This window comes from Danio rerio, chromosome 5, assembly GCF_049306965.1.
Source record: "Danio rerio strain Tuebingen ecotype United States chromosome 5, GRCz12tu, whole genome shotgun sequence".
Lineage (NCBI taxonomy): Eukaryota > Metazoa > Chordata > Actinopteri > Cypriniformes > Danionidae > Danio > Danio rerio.
In genome coordinates, this window is record NC_133180.1 from 60,434,552 (window position 1) to 60,456,368 (window position 21,817).

Below are 21,817 nucleotides of genomic sequence, written 5' to 3' on the forward strand. Positions count from 1 at the left end.
GAAATATGTCTTAATTTACATTTAAGTTGTTTTTTAAGTTGAATTTTTAACTAAATTATTGAGTTTGTCCATATTTAGACAAATTTGGGCTGTAACAACATAGCATTTTTTAGAGTGCATATTTATTTATTAATACAATAATCTCTTTTCCCTTTCAGAACCAATTCATTTATATTTTATTCAACATGAAGTGTTTTTCATCACACACACACACACACACACACACACACACACACACACACACACACACACACACACACCAAAGCTCAAAATATGTTTCCTTGAAAGCTGTAGATATTCAAAGAAGTGAACTCTTTAGACAGTTCATTTCTGGTTTTCTGAAATCTGTCAAATGAAACCGTTCACTCATTTCACAAAAGTCTCAAAGGCTTTAGAGTAATCTAAGAAAACTGCCTGCTCCCTTAAAAAAGACAAGTTTCCACAACACGTCTTATTATGTAATTTAACAGTGCCAACAGATATCACATATCAAACTTGAAATTTAATTCTATTAGTTGTTTAATGATAGAAAGTATTTGAAAAGAAGTTACAAAAGATTTGGAAACATGTTAATGACAGAGCGGCATCATCTGAATCACTTAAAAAGAACTGTTTTGTTTCATAAAGCATATCCAAATAGACATAGAAAACAACACAGATCCACGCCTGACAGCACACACACACACACACACACACACACACACACACACACACACATGAAAACAATAGATATAAAACATAAACTACAATAAAGTCAATAGTGTGTTATAAAAAAAATGCTGTAAAATCATTATTAACGGAAATCTAATGTTTAGTGAGAAAATTAAAGAAAAGCTTCTTAAACCATAAGTTATTTTAGGTGTCAGGTCACTAGCCTCTACAAAGTTTACTTATATGTTAAAACTTCTATTCTGAGTTTACAGAAGTGAAACTTCTAGTTTCTAGACCTTTGAGAATTAAGATTCAACTATATGGTGATCTTTGTCTTGCATCTAGCCATATCGTGAAGACATTTTGTGAGTAGGATGATTTTATAAAAAAGCATTTGAAAAAAGTAAAAATTATTTTTTACACACACAAAAAACTTTTTTTAATTTTTTATATGACTTTCTACCATATCTTCTTTTGTGTCATCATGTATGAACACAAACGAATTAGTGACATCCAGTAGAAGATAGAAATGCTACCAATAGTTGTAGGTTGCAAACATTCTTCAAAATATCTTCTTTTTGTTCAAAAAAAAAAAACATAAACTGTTTTAGAACTAGTCAGGAGTGAGTAAATGATGGCAGAATTGTCAATTTACTGAAATGTAACAAAAAATATAGCACATTTCCACCCGCACAGAAGCAGCTAAATGTTTTGCTTGGTGCTTATAATGGCCAAAAATGCTGTGCATATCTAAATGTATGCTGTCTTGGTAGGCAGTTCAATAGACTCTGAGACAGCCTATAAGATAGTATTTTTAGACTGTAGTTCTTTTGGTTTTTTTTTTTTCTATTGGGAAGGGAATAACCCACACTCTTCCGTTAGCTGCTGGCTGCATGTGTACCCGCCTGTCAGAGGAGGCGACAATGCGCAAGTGTTCAGCTGCATTTTACTTCACTCTAGGTACGTACATTAGATGTATTTTCAAGAAAGTATTTACATCGAATCTGTCACAGTATTGTAGTTCATTTACATTTTTGCTGAAATTAAATTTGTTTTATAAATATATATTTCAGGTTTCATATCTGTCTGTACAACTGAAGCATCAGCAGGTCAGTACGATGGGCATACATGTTTGTGCTCTGTGTATATGTGTGTGGTTTGAGATAATATTGAAGCTCTTTTGTGTGACATTTCAACTGGTAAATATCGCATTTAAAATAGTAAATAATAAATCAAACTATTAAAACAAAGTAATGTTTAAGATTCTGACAGGCTTTCTGGGTCAGACAGCCACAACATGAGAGCTTTGAAACAAAAGATCTTTGTACAGATTTTTTGTTTAAAACTCTTTGAAACATTTTTATTCTGGAGCACAGAAGATTAATTTGTGCAGCTTACTACATTTAGCTGGTGGACGAAGATATACGAAAAACTCCTAACATCTTTATTTTGTAAGCTGTATGTTTTATGTTTTTACAGAATCTTCTTGCTGCAAAACATTGTCAGAGAAAGATCAATGTAACACAGAAGGTAGGAAACAGCTATTTCTATGAATTGTGTTTGCTATGCTCAGCATAAATGAGTAGACCCCTTGCTGATATTTTCTTTTGCAATAATATATTTGTGCATTTATATTATACTCAGCACCAAAGCCAAAACTGGAATCTAACAATAAATAAATAAATAAGATCAGATTCTGAAAATTAGTACACCCAAATTAACATGTTGGAGGAAAATAAATTTTAATAAACAGGAAAAATCAAAGGAAACATAAAAATATAACATTTAGTCGAACGCAGTTTTGGACAAGTTTTTGGAATAATTTGTTTGAATTTACATGTATTATCTTTCTATTCCTAAAGATGTTAGGTGACTAAACCCTTATTTTAATGAATATAATGTTCACTAAAATTGTTGTGCTTAAATGCACCTAAATATATCAGTTATATTCCCTGAGAAATAAAAAAAAAGATTTATTTTTAAAAGGGTCTGCACTCACGCTTTATACTTATTTATTCTTTGGTCTTGTTGGGTAGGGCAAGAGACGTTATTTACAAAGTGGAAATAAATTGCCCTGACAAAAAATTAACGATAGAAATAAACAACATCTTATTATCTCAAATAGCCTTTTCTATGTAACATAAAATAAACATAAATAAGTTTCCGTTTTAACCCACATATATTGTCCTTTTATTCATTGCTCACCTTCCACGGGATCAACCTGTGGTTGAATGGATGAATGGACAGTCATTCAGGAGTCTGTATGTCTAAATTGGTTAAATGTAAATGATACTTTGTTTTTGGATATACTGAATACAAAATTTAGTCATAAGCTTATGTTTGTTTGTTTGAATGTTTGTTTGTTTTTTCAGGGCAAATAGGCTAAATAAAAGTTGTATAACTTTATAAATAAAGTTAGAAATTCTATTAGTCTCTCTCTCAGAAATAAAGGTACGTGAGCTGTCACTGATGTGGTACCTTTTTAAAAGATACAAATTTTTACCTAAAAGGTCCATATTAATACCTCAAGACTATAATTAGTACCTAAAAAGTACAAAAGTGTTCCTTTAAAAATTTTTAGGTATACAGTATACTTCTGAGGTACCAATATGGACCCTTTAAGAACAAATGTGTACCTTTTAAAAATGTACCATCCCAGTGACAGCTCACAAAGCTTTATTTCTGAGAGTAAATGCTTAACATATTTTATTGTTGTATATCTAAATAATTCATGTTTATAACGATTGATAGTTCATATTACATTGTTCCACCATCGGATGGCAACAGACACAGTATAATGATCATCCTTATTTTGGAGGGCTGTTGAATGCTTGATTCTGATTGGTTGATGAACATTTTAAGGTGTGCAGTTACTGTCACTGAACAGCATGGCTAATATCCCAGGCAGGTTTTGACCATACTGTATACAGTTTCATATCACTACACTGAATGAATTTGGATATTTTACCATCTACAACTGAATATCAAATCACAATGAAAGAAAAGGCATTTGGATGAGATGCATAAGAATCTACACAGGAGGAGTCTACATATATTCACCAATGGTCAAGATGATTATTAATACTCAAATGAGTGTTTTTTGTTTAATCTGTTATGGTTTATCTTGGAATAACTTACTATGGAATGTTGAGATTGGCCAATCAGAAGCAAGTATTCCAGAGTGCTTGTAATACAGCAATTTAGTGTTTGCTTTGCTTTGGCTTTTATAGGGTAATGTTGGTGGAGAATAAGATGGCATTCTGAAAATGTATCAGTTTTATTCATGGTGTTTCTGTTCCTGGTTCCTGATTTCCCTAAGACAAACTCTATATAATGTGTTTTTGAATTAGCAATTCAGACTTTTGTTTAGCAGTTAATATAGTCTGCTTCAGGTTTGAATTTGTGGCAGAAGAAAGTTCCTCACACTAAATGGTTTATAAGAAGTTTTAATTTATAATATAATTTAATTTATATTTATGAAGATAATAAGCTGAAGAAAAGTGAGTGAATATAGAAAATTACTTTTTAATTACATTGTTTTACACCTTTAATTTTTTTTCCTTAGTCTTATTGTTTGTTTCAATTTATGGAAAGCCATATGTGTTTTTTTATGTAATCAGTGGATATTTTTTATTTCACAGGTGTCCATGATTTGAGATGCTTCATAAAGTATAAAAAAGCTCAACCTATGTCCATTTGTGAATGGAAGCAAGCAGACAACATTTCAACCTCTTACAAATTCTACTCTCAAGTGTAAGTTTGCAAACAATTTCAACTTTTCTTTGATTGTATCTTAGGACGGTCTTCAAACATTTTAGCTCCTGATTAATTGATTATAATTATTTGGACCAAATTTACAACTTCTCTGTTTTAAAACTAACAATCTAAATCGTCACATTTTAGAATTGTGTGTTTCAGAAAAATAATAAATGAATTCAAGTAAATTAATGTCAGATTTCTTTCCACATTTTTAATGTAATTTTGAAAAAAAAAAAAAAACTACAAAATTAAGGTACAAAAACAGAAAAATGTCAAACATTTACCTCTCTTTTTCGCAAATAGCACATTAATCTTGTTGCATGTAAGTCTTCTCTATTTTTATTTTTTTATTTTATTGGTTTGTTTGTGACACAGTTGCTCAGTGGTTAGTACTGTTGCCTCACAACTAAAAGGTTACTGGTTCGAGTCCTGGCTTGGCCAGTTGGTCTGTGTGGAGTGTGTATGTTTTCCCTGTGTTGGTGTTTGTTTCCTCCAGGTGCTTCAGTTTTCCCCACAGTGCAAAAACATGCCGTATAGGTGAATTGAATAAACTTAAATGGCTGTAATCTATGTGTTTTTGAAGAGTGTGTTTGGATGATTCCCAGTACTGGGTTGCAGCTAGAAGGGTATCTGCTGTGTAAAACATGTGCTGGATAAGTTTGGCGGTTCATATTACTATGTCGAGCGCTGATGAATAAAGGGACTAAGCTGAAGGAAAATAAATGAATGAATATTTGTTTTTTTGTTTGCTTAAATGTTTGATTGTTTTAGGGATAGGCTGAATTGTGGACTTCCTATTCTTTTGTTGTCCTACTGTATGTTTACGTTTTTACTATCTATGATATCCTTCTATGACTTCCCAAGTTCCATTCCAGTCCTAGCATTACATTTTTCTTTAGTCCCACCTGAAGATGTTTATATGGTATGGTGTTATGAGTTAGGTAATGAGCAGTCTTTTTTATTGTTGACAGCTGACACGACAGAATATGTTTTCAAGTATATTATCACATAGTTTTTGTCTTCACTTCACATTGTTTCTACTTTATGAAGTTTATTTATAAAATAATTTTTGAGAGGATCATGTGCTTATAATTGACCATGGCTGGTCCCACATTAGCTATCGCATGATTAATCAATCAGACGAATCCAAACACCTAATAAATAACCAGAATTATTTTTGCCCCCATTCATCCCTACTCCTCCCCCTCTTTCCTTGGTTAATCCAGAATTGGGCGGCATGGCAGCTCAGTATTTATGTGTGGAGTTTACATGTTCTCCCCATGCTCACATGGGTTTCCCTCGGGTACTCCGGTTTCCTCACACAGTCCAAAGAAATGCATTATAAGTAAATTGAATAAACCATTTTTTTAAAAGTGTTTGAGCATTTTAGTACTGGCATTCCCGCACAAAAATATGCTGGAACAGTCCATAATGCCTCAGCAACCCCTATAATCAAGGAACAGGCTGACATTGAAATGGGCGGGAGCTCCGGGCTCAAGGATTTTCTGAGCTCAGGGCTCTCTCCTGGGACAGCATGCAAAACATGCCTTGTTTTCAATCATCGGCTAAGTGTGAACTCTTAAATTGATTTTGAAGTTCCCCTTGCCTGGCGTTCTCCGACCCTCCAAAGCGGTGCATATAAAGTTGCTTATTTTCCTAAAAGAGCAACACAGTCGTGCAGCACGTCCTTTTCAGGATGGCGCTCCGACTGTGCGTTTCTTGATGCGGGGGTTTCCTGTCTCCGTATGAGGGGCACAATCACTGCGTTACATGTTTGGGGGTCCAACATGTTAATTTGGTGCTCGCGGATGGTCCATGTTGTCACTGCGATGCCATGACCGTTGTGCAGCTAAGATCGCGGCTAGCTCTTGTAAAAGGGCGAATCACCCCAGCTGTCCCCTGCTCTGCAGCGGGCACTCGGGCAGATCTAAGAGTCTCAGCGGGAGATAATCCGCCGCCCACGGCCTCGCAAACCTCCCGCCTCCTCCAGGCGCTCTGGGGTTGGAGATGGTTCATCCCCCAGATCCGCGGCCGGACCGACTAGATGGGTGCTTTGTAGAGGATCAGAGGGTGAAGCCCTCAAAGCCTCTCGTCCCCTTCTTCCCGGAGGTGTACAGTAGGCTCACGCAGTCTTGGAGGGCACCTTTCTCTGCCCGTACTGCGTGTCCCTCCGCCCTCACCACCCTTGACGGTGGAGCAGCCAGGGGGTATGAGGCGATCCCGCGCTATCGCGGTCAATCTTTGTCCGCGTGGCGCCTCTACTTGGCGGGGTCCGCCCCGTCTCCCGTCCAAAGCCTGTAGGTTATCTGCCTCCCTCGGAGCTAGAGCTTACAAGGCTGCGGGCCAGGCTGCTTCCGCCTTGCTCGCGATGGCCACCTACCAGCGCTACCAAGCGAATTCACTGGCCAAGCTGCACGAGGGTGGGTCTAACCCAGGCTTGTTACACGAGCTGCGCACCGCAACCGACTATGCTCTTCGGACTATTAAGTCCGCCGCGTGTGCGCTGGGGAGGACGATGTTCACATTAGTGGTCCAGGAACGCCACATCTGGCTAAACCTGGCTGATATGCACAAAGTCGACAAAGTTCACTTTCTTAACTTCCCCATATCCCAGGCTGGCCTGTTCGGCGACACCATCAGTGAGTTCACCCAGGAATTCAAGGCGAAAATAAAACCGCAGCCAGATGCGATGGGCAATGTCATCTATTGGCGGGACCATAAGCCCGCTCCACCCGCCGAGCCATCCACCTCCGCTGCTCCTCGCTGAGGGCACCCGCCAAAGAGTGCTGCCCCGCCCCTGCCTGCGTTGAGCACCTCGGAAGCAAGCAGCCCCCGCTGCCCAAGGCGCCGTTAAGTCCGGTAAACGGACCGTGAAGCGTCCCTGAGACAGGCCATCCGGAGAAGAGGAAATTTGCTCTTTCCCCGCTGGAGGGCAGGGGCCCCTATTCCAACAGTACTTTTCAGTGCCACGAAAATATCAATGAAAGAGCACTTTTTCGCTTCCCCGGATGTGACAGCACGAACCCTGCCAGTCCGGGACGCTCTGCTTCCCAGCTCGCAGGCTCTGTGTGCTTCGCCAGTGGCTCACGAGCGCTGGGGGGACGGTCTCCTTTCCCCCAACCCTCGAGCCACCTCTCCGGAGTTAGGATGCGGAGCCAGAGCGAATCGCTCTCCTCCAGCTCTTCCGCAGGACCCTCGCGCTTCCCGGTTCAGCACACCCACTCTGCGCTGCCCCACCGCTGGTACGTCAGCGATTGTAGCGATGAGTCCATTAGTGAGTGCTCTACCTGCCTGGTTAGCGCGGGCCAGCCCTTCGCGGTGGCTCATACGCTCATCAGACTCGGTTATGCAATCCAGTTCGCGAAACGGCCTCCCAAGTTCACGCCCAGTGTAGTTCACAGCCCCCTGTCCGCCCCTGTCTTGCAAGAGGAGATTGCTGCCCTCCTGGTGAAGGGTGCAATCGAGCCGGTCCCTCCAGCCAAGATGGAGAGGGGGTTTTACAGCCCGTACTTCATCGTACTCAAAAAGAGCGGTGGGTCACGGCCAATCCTACTGTAGATCTGCGAGTTTTGAACCGCTGTCTGCACAAGCTATCATTCAGAATGCTCACGCAGAGGCGCATCCTCCAATGAGTTCATCCTCTGGATTGGTTTGCAGCTATAGACCTGAAGGACGTGTACTTCCATGTCTCCATTCTTCCACGCCACCGTCAGTTTCTGCGGTTTGCGTTCGAAGGTCGAGCATGGCAATACAAGGTCCTCCCCTTCGGGCTCTCTCTGTCTCCGCGGGTCTTCACCAAACTTGCAAAGGGTGCCTTAGCATCCCTTCAGCTCGTGGGCATCCGCATACTCAATCATCTCGACGACTGGCTGATTTTAGCCCACTCGCGGGAGCAATCGATTATGCACAGAGACAAGGTGCTCCGGCACCTCCACCTGTTGGGGCTTCAGGTCAACCGAGAAAAGAGACTCTGGAGTCACCCGCGGCTGAAATCGCTATGCACCATTCATGTTCCAGGCATGCTCAACCGTGCAGCCGATGTGCTCTCACAGCAGCAGGTATGCTTCGGAGAATAGAGACTCCACCCCGAGTCTATTCCGCTGATATGGGCGCGATTCGGGGAGGCCCAGATCGATCTGTTTGCTTCCCCCGAGAACGCTCATTGCCAGTTGTTCTTTTCCCTGAGCGAGGGCTCTCTCGGCACGGATGCACTGGCCCACAGCTGGCCTCGGGGCATGCGCAAATATGCGTTTCATCCAGTGAGCCGGCTCACGCAGTTACTGTGCAAGGTCAGGGAGGACGAGGAACAGGTTCTGCTAGTTGTGCCCCTCTGGCCCAACTGGACCTCTCCCTCCTCGCGACGGTCCTCCCCTGGCGGATCCCCTTGAGAAAGGACCTACTCTCTCAGGGACAGGGCACCATCTAGCGCCCTCGCCCCGATCTTTGGAACCTCCACGTGTGGTCCTTAGATGCGAGAAAGACTTAGGTAACCTACCGAGTGCAGTGGTTAATACCATCACTCAGGCTAGAGCCCCCTCCACGAGATGCGCCTACGCCCTGAAGTGTAGTCTATTCACTGAAGGGTGCGTCTTTTGCAGAGAAGACCCCCGAAATTGCCAGATCAGTGTTGTGCTCTCTTTCCTTCAAGAGAAGTTGGAGAGCAGACTGTCGCCCTCCACTCGCAAGGTTTACGTGGCTGCCATCTCCGCTTATCATGACGCGGTAGCTGGCAGCACCGTGGGAAAGCATAACCTCATCATCCGGTTCCTCAGAGGTGATTAATCCACCCCGTCCCCCTCTCATACCCTCTTGGGATCTCGCCCTCGTTCACAAAACGTGACAACTTTCCTTACTCTGCAGAGGAGTCGGGGCATCTGGGGAATGCCCATCCCTCTCTGCGTAGCCACATTAACAGTGTGAGCAAAGCATCGTATATGCGGTGAAAATCCAGCCGCTTTGACAGCATTGGCAATGTTTCTGCCGTTGTCTGTTGTCAAGCGGGGTTAAGTTGGTTTTGTTTTTGATATTCCTGACACATTCAGACGGTCCATTACTAAGAGCTCTGTGCGAGCTCTCCCGGCTAAACGCATATTGCAACGGCTTAAACGAAGCAGTGCTCGTAATGTCAAGCGAAAAAAAAGTGTTTCCTCATGTTCTTCTACAACTAGCTCAACTTTTGCAGGCACGCGTGACGTTATTGGAAAGGTAGTCACGGGGTGTGTCGCGATGTGTGTGATAAGGGTGTCACCTTATCACACGCGACACAGGATCGTAGATCTGAGTGTCACGATTTCGATTTCATATCGTGTATCGTTACAGCCCTAGGGCCGGGGAAAGCTGAACTGGCACACTAGGCAAACAGCAATCACGCCGCCTTCAAGCCGAAAATGAAAAAGAAAGTGACATTTTTGCTGATGAAAGCGAGGACCGTGCGGGAGAGTGTCGATGTAGCTGATGAAAGTGGAGACGAGGGGTTCACTCACTATTCTGCTGCCCAAGGCACCCGCCTAGGTTGCCTCTATGCATGTCCCTAAACACACGTCGGACACTACGGGAAATTAAAAAAACTGTAACTGCGTTATTTACATTATTATTTTTTTTACACGTTAAATATTTAAAATTAATCACATGCGTTAACAAGCTAATTTTAGCAGCTCTAATATATAGTAGGCGAAGCATTGGTGAAGTAGTTTGCTGGGTCGCTGGTTCGCGCCTCGGCTCAGTTGGCGTTTATGTGAGGAGTTTACATGTTCTCCCTGCATTCTTGTGGGTTTCCTCCGGGTGCTCCGATTTGCCCCACAGTCCAAAGACATGCGGTACAGGTGAATTGGGTAGGCTAAATTGTCCATAGTGTGTGTGTGAATATGTGTGTGGATGTTTTCCAGATTTGAGTTGCGGCTGGAAGGGCATGTTGTATAAAAACTTGCTGGATAAGTTGGTGGTTCATTCCGCTGTGGTGACCCCTAGATTATTAATGGGACTAAGCCGACAAGAAAATGAATGAATATATATGTATGTATATATATATATATATATATATATATATATATATATATATATATATATATATATATATATATATATATATATATATAATTTTTTTTTTTTTTTTTTTTTAAGGGGGGCTAATAATTCTGACTTCAACTGTATATCAAATAGACAATTTTCCCAAAATAAACAATTTTCTCACCATTTACTCAAACTCTTGTGGTTCTTCTAAACTTTTACAATTTTTTTTCTAACACTGAAGACAAAACAAGATATTCTAAAGAATGTTGGAAACCATCACCCTTTGACATCCATATTAGGAACAAAAAATATTAATGACTATCAAAGTCAGTTGCAGCTGCTTTTCAATATTCATCTATTGTGTTTAATTTTCTTTTTAACAATCTCTTTAAACATGTATTAAATCTTCCATATGTAAATCATTTTTCATATGTACAGTAGAACCAAATGCAGTTGTGGATTCCCACACCAGAAAAATGCAACCTGGACTTCCAATGAATTTTCTTTCAGTATGAAGTATAACATCACAGCTCACGTGATTGGAAAGAGGGAAAATCTAAGCTGCATCTACAAAAATTTCAGTGGAATACCATCACAGATGAGTGTGTTATTGTTAACTTTTTTTGATGTATTCATGTTTTAACTATTTAAAAAATATAGTGATTTCTGTAAAATATGCAAATATGTCAAAATACTTTGGAATTGCTAGGAATCCTAATATTATTCAAAGCTGCTTGCAAAATCTGTAACCAGAAAAAAAATGAAGAATCTATTTAATGTGTTTTTTCTTTTATTACAGCACAATGTGGTCCTCATTCAAATGTCACTTTTAAAAGACGGTCAGGCCACATAACTCTTATGGTTAATTGGGGAGATGAAAGCAATTACATTGAAAACTTCCATGTAAAGTACAGAGAATTCAACTCTACAAATTGGAAGAAGGTCAGTAAAGTCCAGCAGTTTCAGAGAATCTCTAAATTCATTTGTCTCAGTCTTTATGTCCACCAATAATTATGATTGATACCTATGCAATCGAATCATACCAACAGTATTTTAGCTAACACACACTAAATGGTATAAGTATGTCAGATATTTAAAAAACACAGACTTTTTTGTTCCAAATTCTGCTTAAGATCTTGCAATAACGTTTAATTGAGGATTAGTGTAGGTGAGTGCAGGCTTGAGAAAGCCTTGTATACTATGGTGTGGTGTGGGTTTGTGGTTAATGGCTAGGGGTCTCCTTTATACAGTAGATGTTTGTATGTTTGTACAGTAGATGTTTGTAATTTAAATCCATAAGTACAGTATGGGGGCGACTCGGTGGTTAGCATTTTCGCTTGAAAGCAAGAAGGTCGCTAGTTTGAGTCCAGGTTGGGCCAGTTGGCATTTCTGTGTGGAGTTTGCATGTTCTCCCCAGGTTTGCTCCGGTTTCCCTCACCAGTCCAAAGACATATGGCAAGTAAATTGAATAAATAAATTGGCTGTAGTGTGTGTTTACATGTGAGAGTGTATGGGTTTTTCCTAGTACTGGGTGGCAGCTGAATGGGCATCCGCTGTGTAAAGCATATGATGGATAAGCTGGTGGTACATTCTGCTGTGGCAACCCCTAATGAATAAAAAGACTAAACCAAATGAATGAAGTACATTATGTGCCTTGACATACCTTACAATATAAGCAGCTTAGAACTTTTTAGTTAGTTACAGAAAGACCTGAAGTAGCACTTTATATTAAAGTTTACAATATACATTATAAGTAAACAATCAAAGTAAAGAAACAAAGTATTTCAATCTTCGTAAAATCAGCTACAGCTTATCTATCAAGGCAACACAGTACAGTTGAAGTCAGAATAATAAAGCCCCCTTTGATTTTTTTTGTTTTTCTTTTTAAATATTTACATTTAGTCATTTAGCAGACGCTTTTTTTCCAAAGAGACTTACAAATGAGGACAAGGAAGCAATTTACACAACTATAAGAGCAACAATGAATAAGTGCTGTAGGCAAGTTTCAGGAATGTAAAGTGTAAGGTAAAGTGTATGTATCAGGTAATGTAAAGTATATTTTCCACACGATGGTTAAAAGAGCAAGGAAATTTTCATGGTATGTCTGATAATATATTTTTTTTTTCTTCTGGAGAAAGTCTGATTTGTTTTATTTCAATTAGAATAAAGGAAGTTTTTAAAAATTTTTAAAGTCCAAAATAATTAGCCCTTTTAAGCTATATTTCTTCGATTGTCTCCAGAACAAACCACCATTATACAATAAATTGCCCAACTACCTTTACCTGCCTACTTAACCTAATTAACTAAGTTAAGCCTTAAAATGTCACTTTATGCTGTATAGAATTGTCTTAAAAATATCTTGTAAAATATTATTTACTGTCATCATGGTTATTAGAATTGAGTTATGCTGAGAAATGTGTTGAAAAAACCTCTTTGTCAAACAGGAATTGGGGAAAAATAAACCGGGTCTAATAATTCTGGCATCAACTGTATATAGGACATACAATGGGCCCTATCATTTTCACTGGTCTAAAAATAGCAACAGATTTCACAAAACATGCCTTGCACCTTATTGTGGCGGGTGCACAATAAGGCACAAGGCGTGTTTTGTGAGATCTGTTGCTTTTTTTAGACCAGTGAAACCCTAATTTGATGCAGCACCATTTACCAACTAAAAGCTGGTCTAAAGTGTAGCATTCAAATGCTTACAAACGCTTATGTGGGGTGTGTACAACACTGTTTCCTTATCTACGAAAGTAAAGGAGTAAAGAATAGAAGTAAAGTAAAGAAAAAGTAAAGAGGCCAAATGGAGGAGGCTTGTTCTTTATCCTCTCACTGCAGATGGTCTGTTTAACTGTTTTCTCGCTAATGAAGCATTCTGTTTTTCCATTCAGTTTTTCCTCGTGCAAAGTCCGCCATGTAAATAACAAATGCACCATGGCGCGATACAACTGAGTCTTAAAAAGAATAAGAGATGAGACTGTGATTTGTTTTATGTATGTTTTTTTTTCTCTAAACACACCTACAACTCATTGAGAATATCCACAACCCTGTTAGTCTATGCGCCTTGATGCAAACCGTACTTTTCTATCCTTAAAAAAGCAAAAGTGGATTCGGACATGCCCTTAATGCTTTTGTGCCATGTGCTTTAGACTTTGACCCTAGATCAGGGGTCACCAATTACAGTCCTGGAGGGCCGGTGTCCCTTCAGGGTTTAGCTCCAACTTGCCTCAACACACCTGCCAGGGTGTTTCAAGTATACCTAGTAAGACCTTGATTAGCTTGATCAGGTGCATTTGATTAGGGTTGGAGCTAAAATCTGCAGGACACTGGCCCTCCAGGAACAAGTTTGGTGACCCCTGTCCTAGATCGTTAAATGGAGTAAGTGTAACATCAGCAGATTTTATTTCTTCAGATAAAAATGGATTTTAGGCAAATTATTAAACTATTAGAGTATTTATCAATTTAGACGTTTTTTAAATGGAAAAGAATCAAACACTACAGTAATCGTCGTTAGCGCGGTTCAAATAATTAATAGCTTTTTAAATCAAAGCAACAGGGGTTTGGGAAAAAAAAAAAAAAACTTTTTGAGAATTTTTTAAAAGCTACTGTATAAACCATTGATAAATTCATGAAAGGGATGAGTTCACTTGCTGTGAAATTCACCTCCTACTAGCCGGTAATAAGGGTCTTAGTCAAATGATCAGTTAGAAAATTATATTTTTTGACCACAAAAGATTATCATGCTTTGTGTTGTAAACTCCTGTGGTTAAATGAACTAATAATATATTGATTTATTCATTAATAAATGTAAACAGTCTACAAAGTTTGGTAATAAATAAATTATTAAATATACTGTCTCGCAAAGAAAGTCTGCTCTGAATCACCTTATCGATACTTTTAAAACATTTTTGCCTGCTTACAATCTATGACTAAACAAAGTAAGACATTTGCATAATTCCCACCTGCCCATGGCATACAAAATATAACACCTTCTAGTACAGGAGCCAATCAGTTATTGCTTTAGACTGTCAAATCTCCAGATAAGGGGCTTGGACCAGCCTTGAGTTTCTACAGATTTTGTTGTGATTTAAATGTTTCGAAATTAAACTAAAGACACAGTTGTTGTTTAATTGTATTGGTGATTCCTAATATGCAATGTAATCTTAAGCTTGGCAAACAAGTTTGGAGAATTTTATGTTTCCATTTAGACAGAATGCCTGAGCATACTGCCTGAGAGCCTGCGTTTCAAAGATGGTCACTGAGTGTAATGACTTGCCTTAAAGGGACTTTGATATACTGATACAGTTTAGTGACAGTTCAGTTTTAGTTTCAAATGCGAACAATAACATTTTAGCATGTCTTATGACTCAGGTCTTGATTGGACTCCCAAAAGACTCTACACCACAGACCTTACAGATAATAGCATGCAGTGTAATTATTACTTAGTCTCTCACTGGAATCACATGTAAGTTACTGTATGTATTTTGTGCATAGAAAATATTTATACATATTAGTAGCACAGCTCAACTGTGGTTTTTACAGTGCTCTGTGGCATTTGATGGTGTGGTGAAACACACTAGAAGTAATGACAGTGCAAGTCAGCTGTTAACATGGAAAGCTTTGGTATAGAACAGAGTTGTGGTGTGGTGAGCCACCACAGTGTGAAATAAGAAGGGTTAACTACAGTTAAAAACCCTCCTTCCCATAAGCTTCTATCTATCTATCTATCTATCTATCTATCTATCTATCTATCTATCTATCTATCTATCTATCTATCTATCTATCTATCTATCTATCTATCTATCTATCTATCTATCTATCTATCATCTATCTATCTATCTATCTATCTATCTATCTATCTATCTATCTATCTATCTATCTATCTATCATCTATCTATCTATCTATCTATCTATCTATCTATCTATCTATCTATCTATCTATCTATCTATCTATCTATCTATCTATCTATCTATCATCTATCTACCTACCTACCTACCTACCTACCTACCCACCCTACCCACCCACCCACCCACCCACCCATCCATCCATCCATCCATCCATCCATCCATCCATCCATCCATCCATCCATCCATCCATCCATCCATCCATCCATCTATCTATCTATCTATCTATCTATCTATCTATCTATCTATCTATCTATCTATCTATCTATCTATCTATCTATCTATCTATCTATCTATCTGTCTGTCTATCAATCTTTCTGTCTATCTGTCTGTCTATCTATCAATGACAAAGTGAACAGAACAGGGGCATAGAAAGTAGGAACGTGACATAGTTCTTTTTAACAGTGTATTTGCAGTCTATTTCTATGTGCTTGTGATAAAAACAGGGCCATATTTAACCTATGAAATTGACTTCCTTGTGCTTGCAGAAACTGTCTAAAAATAACAGAGATTTCGTATTGTGGAACACGACATCTTCTCTGTCATATGAGTTGCAAATACAGTGCATTCCCTCTGCAAACTGTGCAGAGTGTTTACCCAGTGAGTTCATGATGGTCCCACCGGGTAAGTCGAGGATAGGGGTTACAAAAATACAAGTTTATGTGTTTTTACTTTCAGTTTTCTGTCTTTAACTGTGTGTGTGATTTTTGTCACGAAACAGAACAAGTTACAAACAAACTTGACCGTCTAAACAAATCTGAATTGGTTGAGCTCATGTTATTTTCAGCTGCCCTGCTCAAACAAACAGTTCAATTTTTGATTTTGGTGGCAGAGCAATTGTACACTTTACCTTTCTCTTAATTGACAATTAAATTGATTGTTTTTCTCTAGAACTCACAGATGTACCATCGATCCAGTGGGAGATTCAAGACCATATTGGAGATGACCATAAGGCCAAGACTGTAGCTGGACAGAGAAGAGTGGTTGTCATGTGGGAGGTACTAAAACATCTAACTTCCCAATTTAATGTAATTATTATGTTCATTCGTTCATTCATATAACATTATATATGGTTTAAGAACCATTGTGGAGGATAGTAGCATCTGTGTGCAAGTCCAATATAAACTAAGGATAGCTGATAATGTGCTGCATCTTCTTTTGTTTAAAAGTAACTGTGTAGTTACAAATACAGTGAAAATCTGTTTGCTAGTTATACATACATGAACACATTAGTGCATTGAATGACTTTATGCTTTTGTAAGCTAAACTGGGTTTTTGTGAACTAAGCATTGTATCAGTTGATATAATATGGTTATTTTCTGTAAATTTAAACAGTCCTATAAACTTCTGTATTTTTACAGAAAATTCCTGGCAACCACTGCCGGTATTTTTCAGTAAATTTAACAGATTTTTTTTAGCAATGTAAATAAATTAGAGCTAAATTATTCATATTGTGTTGATTGAACTAAACAACATTACCTTACCTTTATTTAACTAACTTAAGTTCACTCAAATAAATATTCTTTCTTCAAGGTAACTTAACTCGGTTACGAAGAACCTGTTGACATAAAAAGTTAATTAAAGCCAACATATCATTTTTTTGAGTGTGTTATACACTGCCCGTCACCATCTAGATTTAACCTACAGATTTTTCAATCACTTTGGTGCATTTCTCATGACACTATTTACGTTTGCACACCAGTTAATGCACTTCTTAAAACAATAATTCATTTGTGCACATCGTAGTAGCAGTTTTTCATTTCTTACAACAAATTGCAAATGTGTACAAAAATCTTGTACTCAGATACCTCACTAAATGCAGTGATGTCTAACATTACTGTAGATTTCAAATGGCTGGGCAAATAGTATATAATGCTGTCTTGAACAGCACTTCAGGAAGTGTTACCAAAATCTCACTTTTTTGCATTGGAAAAAAATTACAAAGTATACTGCCATGATGAAAACATGACAAAGCCATTTGACTATCTTGTTCATAAACAATGGTGTCTGGACTTTTCATCTTAATGACACTGACACTTTCATTGACATGAATACTTGCTTTTAAAAAATCTATTTTAAGCAAGTTACATGCTTTTGCAGGTCATCAACTAGGTTTTGCAGTTATTACTAATTGTTTTGAGAAATGCATTAACTGTTGTGCAAATATAAATAGTGTTGTGAGAAATGCACCAAAGCCACTGAGAAGAAACTGTAATTAAGGCAATATGTAAGAGCGTTCCAACAGATAAATACTACATGGATTATCCAGTTTGAGCGGATAAGAAGTTAACCCTAACGAATGCAACAAGTGGTTCCTCATTACTTAAACATCTATGTCAGGTGTTACAGTTTTTCTTGTTTGCTTTGACCTGGTTAAAGAAACTAGGTTCCACTTCATTTTCATTTTCACTATCCCAGCAGAGCAAAAGACCGGTCTTGCAAATGTGTAAACTCTTTCTCATTGGACACATTTCCCCACCATTTTTCAAAACAGTTAACACAGATGTCATTCAAGCAGTCCAAACTCCATTGTTTTAGTTATGGTAACCAAACAGAAACCATCTATTCCTAACCATTAGAAACTACCAACATCAATATGAATTCAGTGAAGCACCGGATTGACACTCCTTCACACAAATCCTCAATAAGCAATCAGTCTGCAAAGCTTATAAAACGGTGGAAGGTCTGTGTTGTTCTGTGCAAGCATTGATGGAGGAGGTCAATAGTGGCTATGTCTTATACTCCCAATAGATTTGACTGTATATTGGTTAATATTAATTAATATTTACAGTATTTTATTACTTTTGTCTGTTTTTACAGTATTTCAGTTTTCAGACACAGTTTGAAAATTGTCATGAATTCAATATAAATGTAATCAAAGCATTTCTTATTCTGTATGCAATTCATTGCAAAAAGGCAAATTTGACAGCACAAATAGAAAGACAACAAACGGCATTGGCAATAGGCTACAATGACAAGCAATGGTGGTGCACTGAGTTCTGTATTTTGTATTTTGTTGTCCGTTGTGTAATGATTAATTGAAAGAGTTCATATACTTGTTTGCAAGTTGTGTTGTTTGAGTGCCTCTGTTTAGGCCTGTGTGTTAACTGTTTTGAAAATGTGGAGTTTCAGTTGACAACTACATCCAAGCAATCGAGAAAAACTGTAATCTGTTCCTAAAGGGTCATTTTATCCGCTTGTTAAGTGGTGACGTGTTTGTGACGTATGTAATACTGTTTCCAGGTCCAATCCGCCATTCATTTGAGTGGAGAAATCATTAGTTTATGATCACGTTTTATTCCTATCACACATTAAAGTTAATTTTATATAAAGTCATAGTGTACACAACAATCTCTGGGCTTGCTGCATCACAAATACCAAAATTTTAACAATTTCTAAAAAAATTAATCACTTTCTGGCCATCGGATATTAGGCATGGACATATATATTGCGATCGTGATTTTCGAAAGTATTAAATCGCTTTAAAAATGTTTATTATTACCATTTCATGAGTACCATTTCATGAGTATACAGTTGAATAGAGCGCTTGGACCCGGAAGCCGCTTCGCGTGACGTCACTCTTAACAAGCAGATTGTCCTTCCTCAAGCAATGAAAACATTTAAGGAGATTGCTGAATCTGCTAAAATTGAGTTAAGATCCTATTGTGGGCAACCATCATCTTTGTGAAGGAATTGTGGTTAGAAAAAAATGTGAATGTTTGAGATTGGCAATCACTAAAAAACCTAAGGAAATCAAATCATAAAAATACAGTAAAACTCATGGCTATGTTTAATGGGGAAAGTAAGACCATTTTTATATACACAATGAGAAGGACAACGGGATTGGGAAAAAACAGTTGTGTAGGGTAAGAAGATTATTTATCAGCGCATTTCTTCAGTGTGTATTGTGACCAATTTGTAGTACGTTACTTCAGTTGTTTGTGTATTGACCAATTTGCAGCTCGTTTCTTCAGTTGTTTGTGTTGTGACAGATTTGCAACAGGGGTTGTTAAAGATCGTTTCTTAATTTACTGGTGGTTTTTGTAATTGCATGTGCTTTCTTAAATTGCAACGAGTTAAGCTCTCTCGGCCACTGTAAGTTCAATCAAAGGGTGTCAAACTTTCATACTGCACCTAAGAACTTCAAAACAAGATCATGATTCAAAACTATGGCAACTCTGAAATGTAATGAATGTTTTGACTTTTGCAGATAAATACTGAAACGATGCCATGGTGAATCCATGCTTTAATCAAAGCTAAAGGCAGTCCAACAAAACATGTTTTCCTGGTAGATAATTTTACCCCATATGATCCAGGCATTAGTTAATTGCATAAATCACAATACAATGTGTGTACAAGGTGGTCTGCCAGTCATATTTTCAAAATATTTGTATTCTACTTTTAATTTATTTATGTAAGAAATATCTATATAATATATATTAAAAGGCCACAAAGGTGTTGATGCAGGCTATTAGTGTCTGAGCAGTCAATCTTTATTTGCAAACCTAAATAAAACAAAATCCAGGAATACAAGCTCACAGAAAGGACTAATAGAATTTAACCATATACAGTACAAGAACAGAAAAATCGCAACTAACACAAAAGTGTTTAACTGCTAAATGTGGAAATGTGGGAACTAAATGAGACACAGTGGAACAGACTGTCTTAAAAATAACAGCAGTTAATAATGGCAGTTAAACACCTTTGTTCGTGTGTGTGAATCTATTTCTACTACTCTTATAAAAGTGTTATCCTTATTCTCTTAATAAATTATTATTGTGTTTTGAGTAAAACATGCATTAAATCAATCAGAGTCTCATCTCTCATTCTCTTTAAGTGTCAGTTGCGTCTTACCATGGTGCATTTCATTTGCTATTTACACGGTGGACTTTGTAAGTGGAAAAACTAAACGCTTCACTATTGAGAAAACAGTAAAAGACCATCTATGGAACAAGCATCTTTATTTTGGCCTCTTACTTTTGACTGTGGATTAAGGAAATGCACTACACAGATGACATCCATTACATTAGCATATTTAATTTGGTAAATTTGTTTGTTAACCACAAAGATTTGTTAAAAACTATTTCTAAATTCAGTTCTAATTTCCAGCAAACTAATAAATGAACAATAATAACGAAGTGTGGTAAAAAGTTATATTCAAACAAGTTTCCATTTCTATGCCTCATTTGGTGATTCAGTATACATTTCCAAAACCCTAATGGTGGACACATCTAGACCATGAGTCCACAAAGTGGCATAAAAGCATTTGTTATTGAAAATAATAGCTGCGTTCGTCTGAAAATAGCAAAAGAACACTTGTGCCACGCATGGCCTCGTATTGAAAAGAGTGTATGATCCCATTATAAAAGTATGAGGTCCCATTATCAAAGTAGTAGGAAGCAAAGTTAGGTTGAAAGACATTTAGGCAAAACAAGAATGCTGCATCCCACTCTTATGATTCTTTCAGGAGTGATCATGTGTGGAGAAGCAGTGCTGTCTCAACTTATAAGATACATTTTAAAGTTCTGTTATAATGCTGCTTTGTGCCGTCTATTACAGTGCAAAATATATTGAAGCATCTTAGGTGTTTTCATGATTTCTATTAATCCAAACCAGAAATTGAGGGTGTGTGAGATTAGAATACCTAGTATTTCATTATTGGGTAATGCACAAACCTACATATTTATTTTGATTCTAAAATAATTCTTACAATAATATTTTTTATTCCCTTCTAAAGTATTTGGTTCATTTTTGATTTGTATCTTATTTTATGTAGTTTTATTGTTGTTGTCTTATTATTAGAGAAAATAAAAATAGTTTAAAGAATATAATATATATATATATATATATATATATATATATATATATATATATATATATATATATATATATATAGTTCCTTTAGTTTTTGTAGTTTTGTAAAAAGCATTTACTAACTCTCATAACTAGCTACTTTGTCCAATCTTCAAGTATTAAACATTGTTACTATTTATAAAAATGAGATCTTCTGATATATTCTGCAATAGCAATGTTTCTGGGAGGTATGTAAAAACTGAATAATGGCCTACTGCATGCATTGAGTACTATCACTTGCTTTATTATTTGTGCATAAAAATGTCCTGTTCTAACTTCTAATTAAAATTCCCATATAACAATCTACAAATCAGGGTGTTGTGTCAAAAGTGGTCAATCTTTGTTTCAGTATCCGATCAGTGAGGCTGTGGCTTACTACAATGTGACAGTGAGGAAAGAATCGGGGGAAACCAGCAGTCAAACCAGCAGTTACAAAGTTAAAAATTCATCTCTTATCCTGATCCTGTCTTATTCTGCATATAACATCAGCATCAGGGCCTTTAACAATGCTGGATCATCTCCTGTTTCCAGTATAATCATTGAACGAATGGATGAGTGGCAAGGTACATTGCTTTCATATTGTGTAACATGAACTCTAAAAAGCATCAACATCTTATACAATACAATACAGTAAACA

The 21,817-nt window shown here is 37.6% G+C and overlaps 1 protein-coding gene across 16 annotated transcripts in view; it reads left to right on the top strand.

Moving 5' to 3' along the window:
* Nucleotides 1-21,817, top strand: part of LOC100535993 (leukemia inhibitory factor receptor) — a 56,117-nt gene that overhangs the window by 21,434 nt on the left and 12,866 nt on the right. For 6 of the 16 annotated variants that reach the window (XM_073951485.1, XM_073951484.1, XM_073951487.1 and 3 more), the window contains 9 exons: nucleotides 1,534-1,611; nucleotides 1,725-1,760; nucleotides 2,131-2,181; nucleotides 4,293-4,404; nucleotides 10,858-11,021; nucleotides 11,219-11,361; nucleotides 15,816-15,951; nucleotides 16,219-16,325; nucleotides 21,530-21,743. In XM_073951485.1, coding sequence (XP_073807586.1) covers nucleotides 1,545-1,611; nucleotides 1,725-1,760; nucleotides 2,131-2,181; nucleotides 4,293-4,404; nucleotides 10,858-11,021; nucleotides 11,219-11,361; nucleotides 15,816-15,951; nucleotides 16,219-16,325; nucleotides 21,530-21,743 — 1,030 coding nt within the window. In that variant the 5' untranslated portion in view covers nucleotides 1,534-1,544. Of the gene's footprint in view, nucleotides 1-920; nucleotides 1,612-1,724; nucleotides 1,761-2,130; nucleotides 2,182-4,292; nucleotides 4,405-10,857; nucleotides 11,022-11,218; nucleotides 11,362-15,815; nucleotides 15,952-16,218; nucleotides 16,326-21,529; nucleotides 21,744-21,817 lie in introns of those variants that run through there. The other 10 variants (XM_068221529.2, XM_073951482.1, XM_073951481.1 and 7 more) reach the window with 6 other exon arrangements.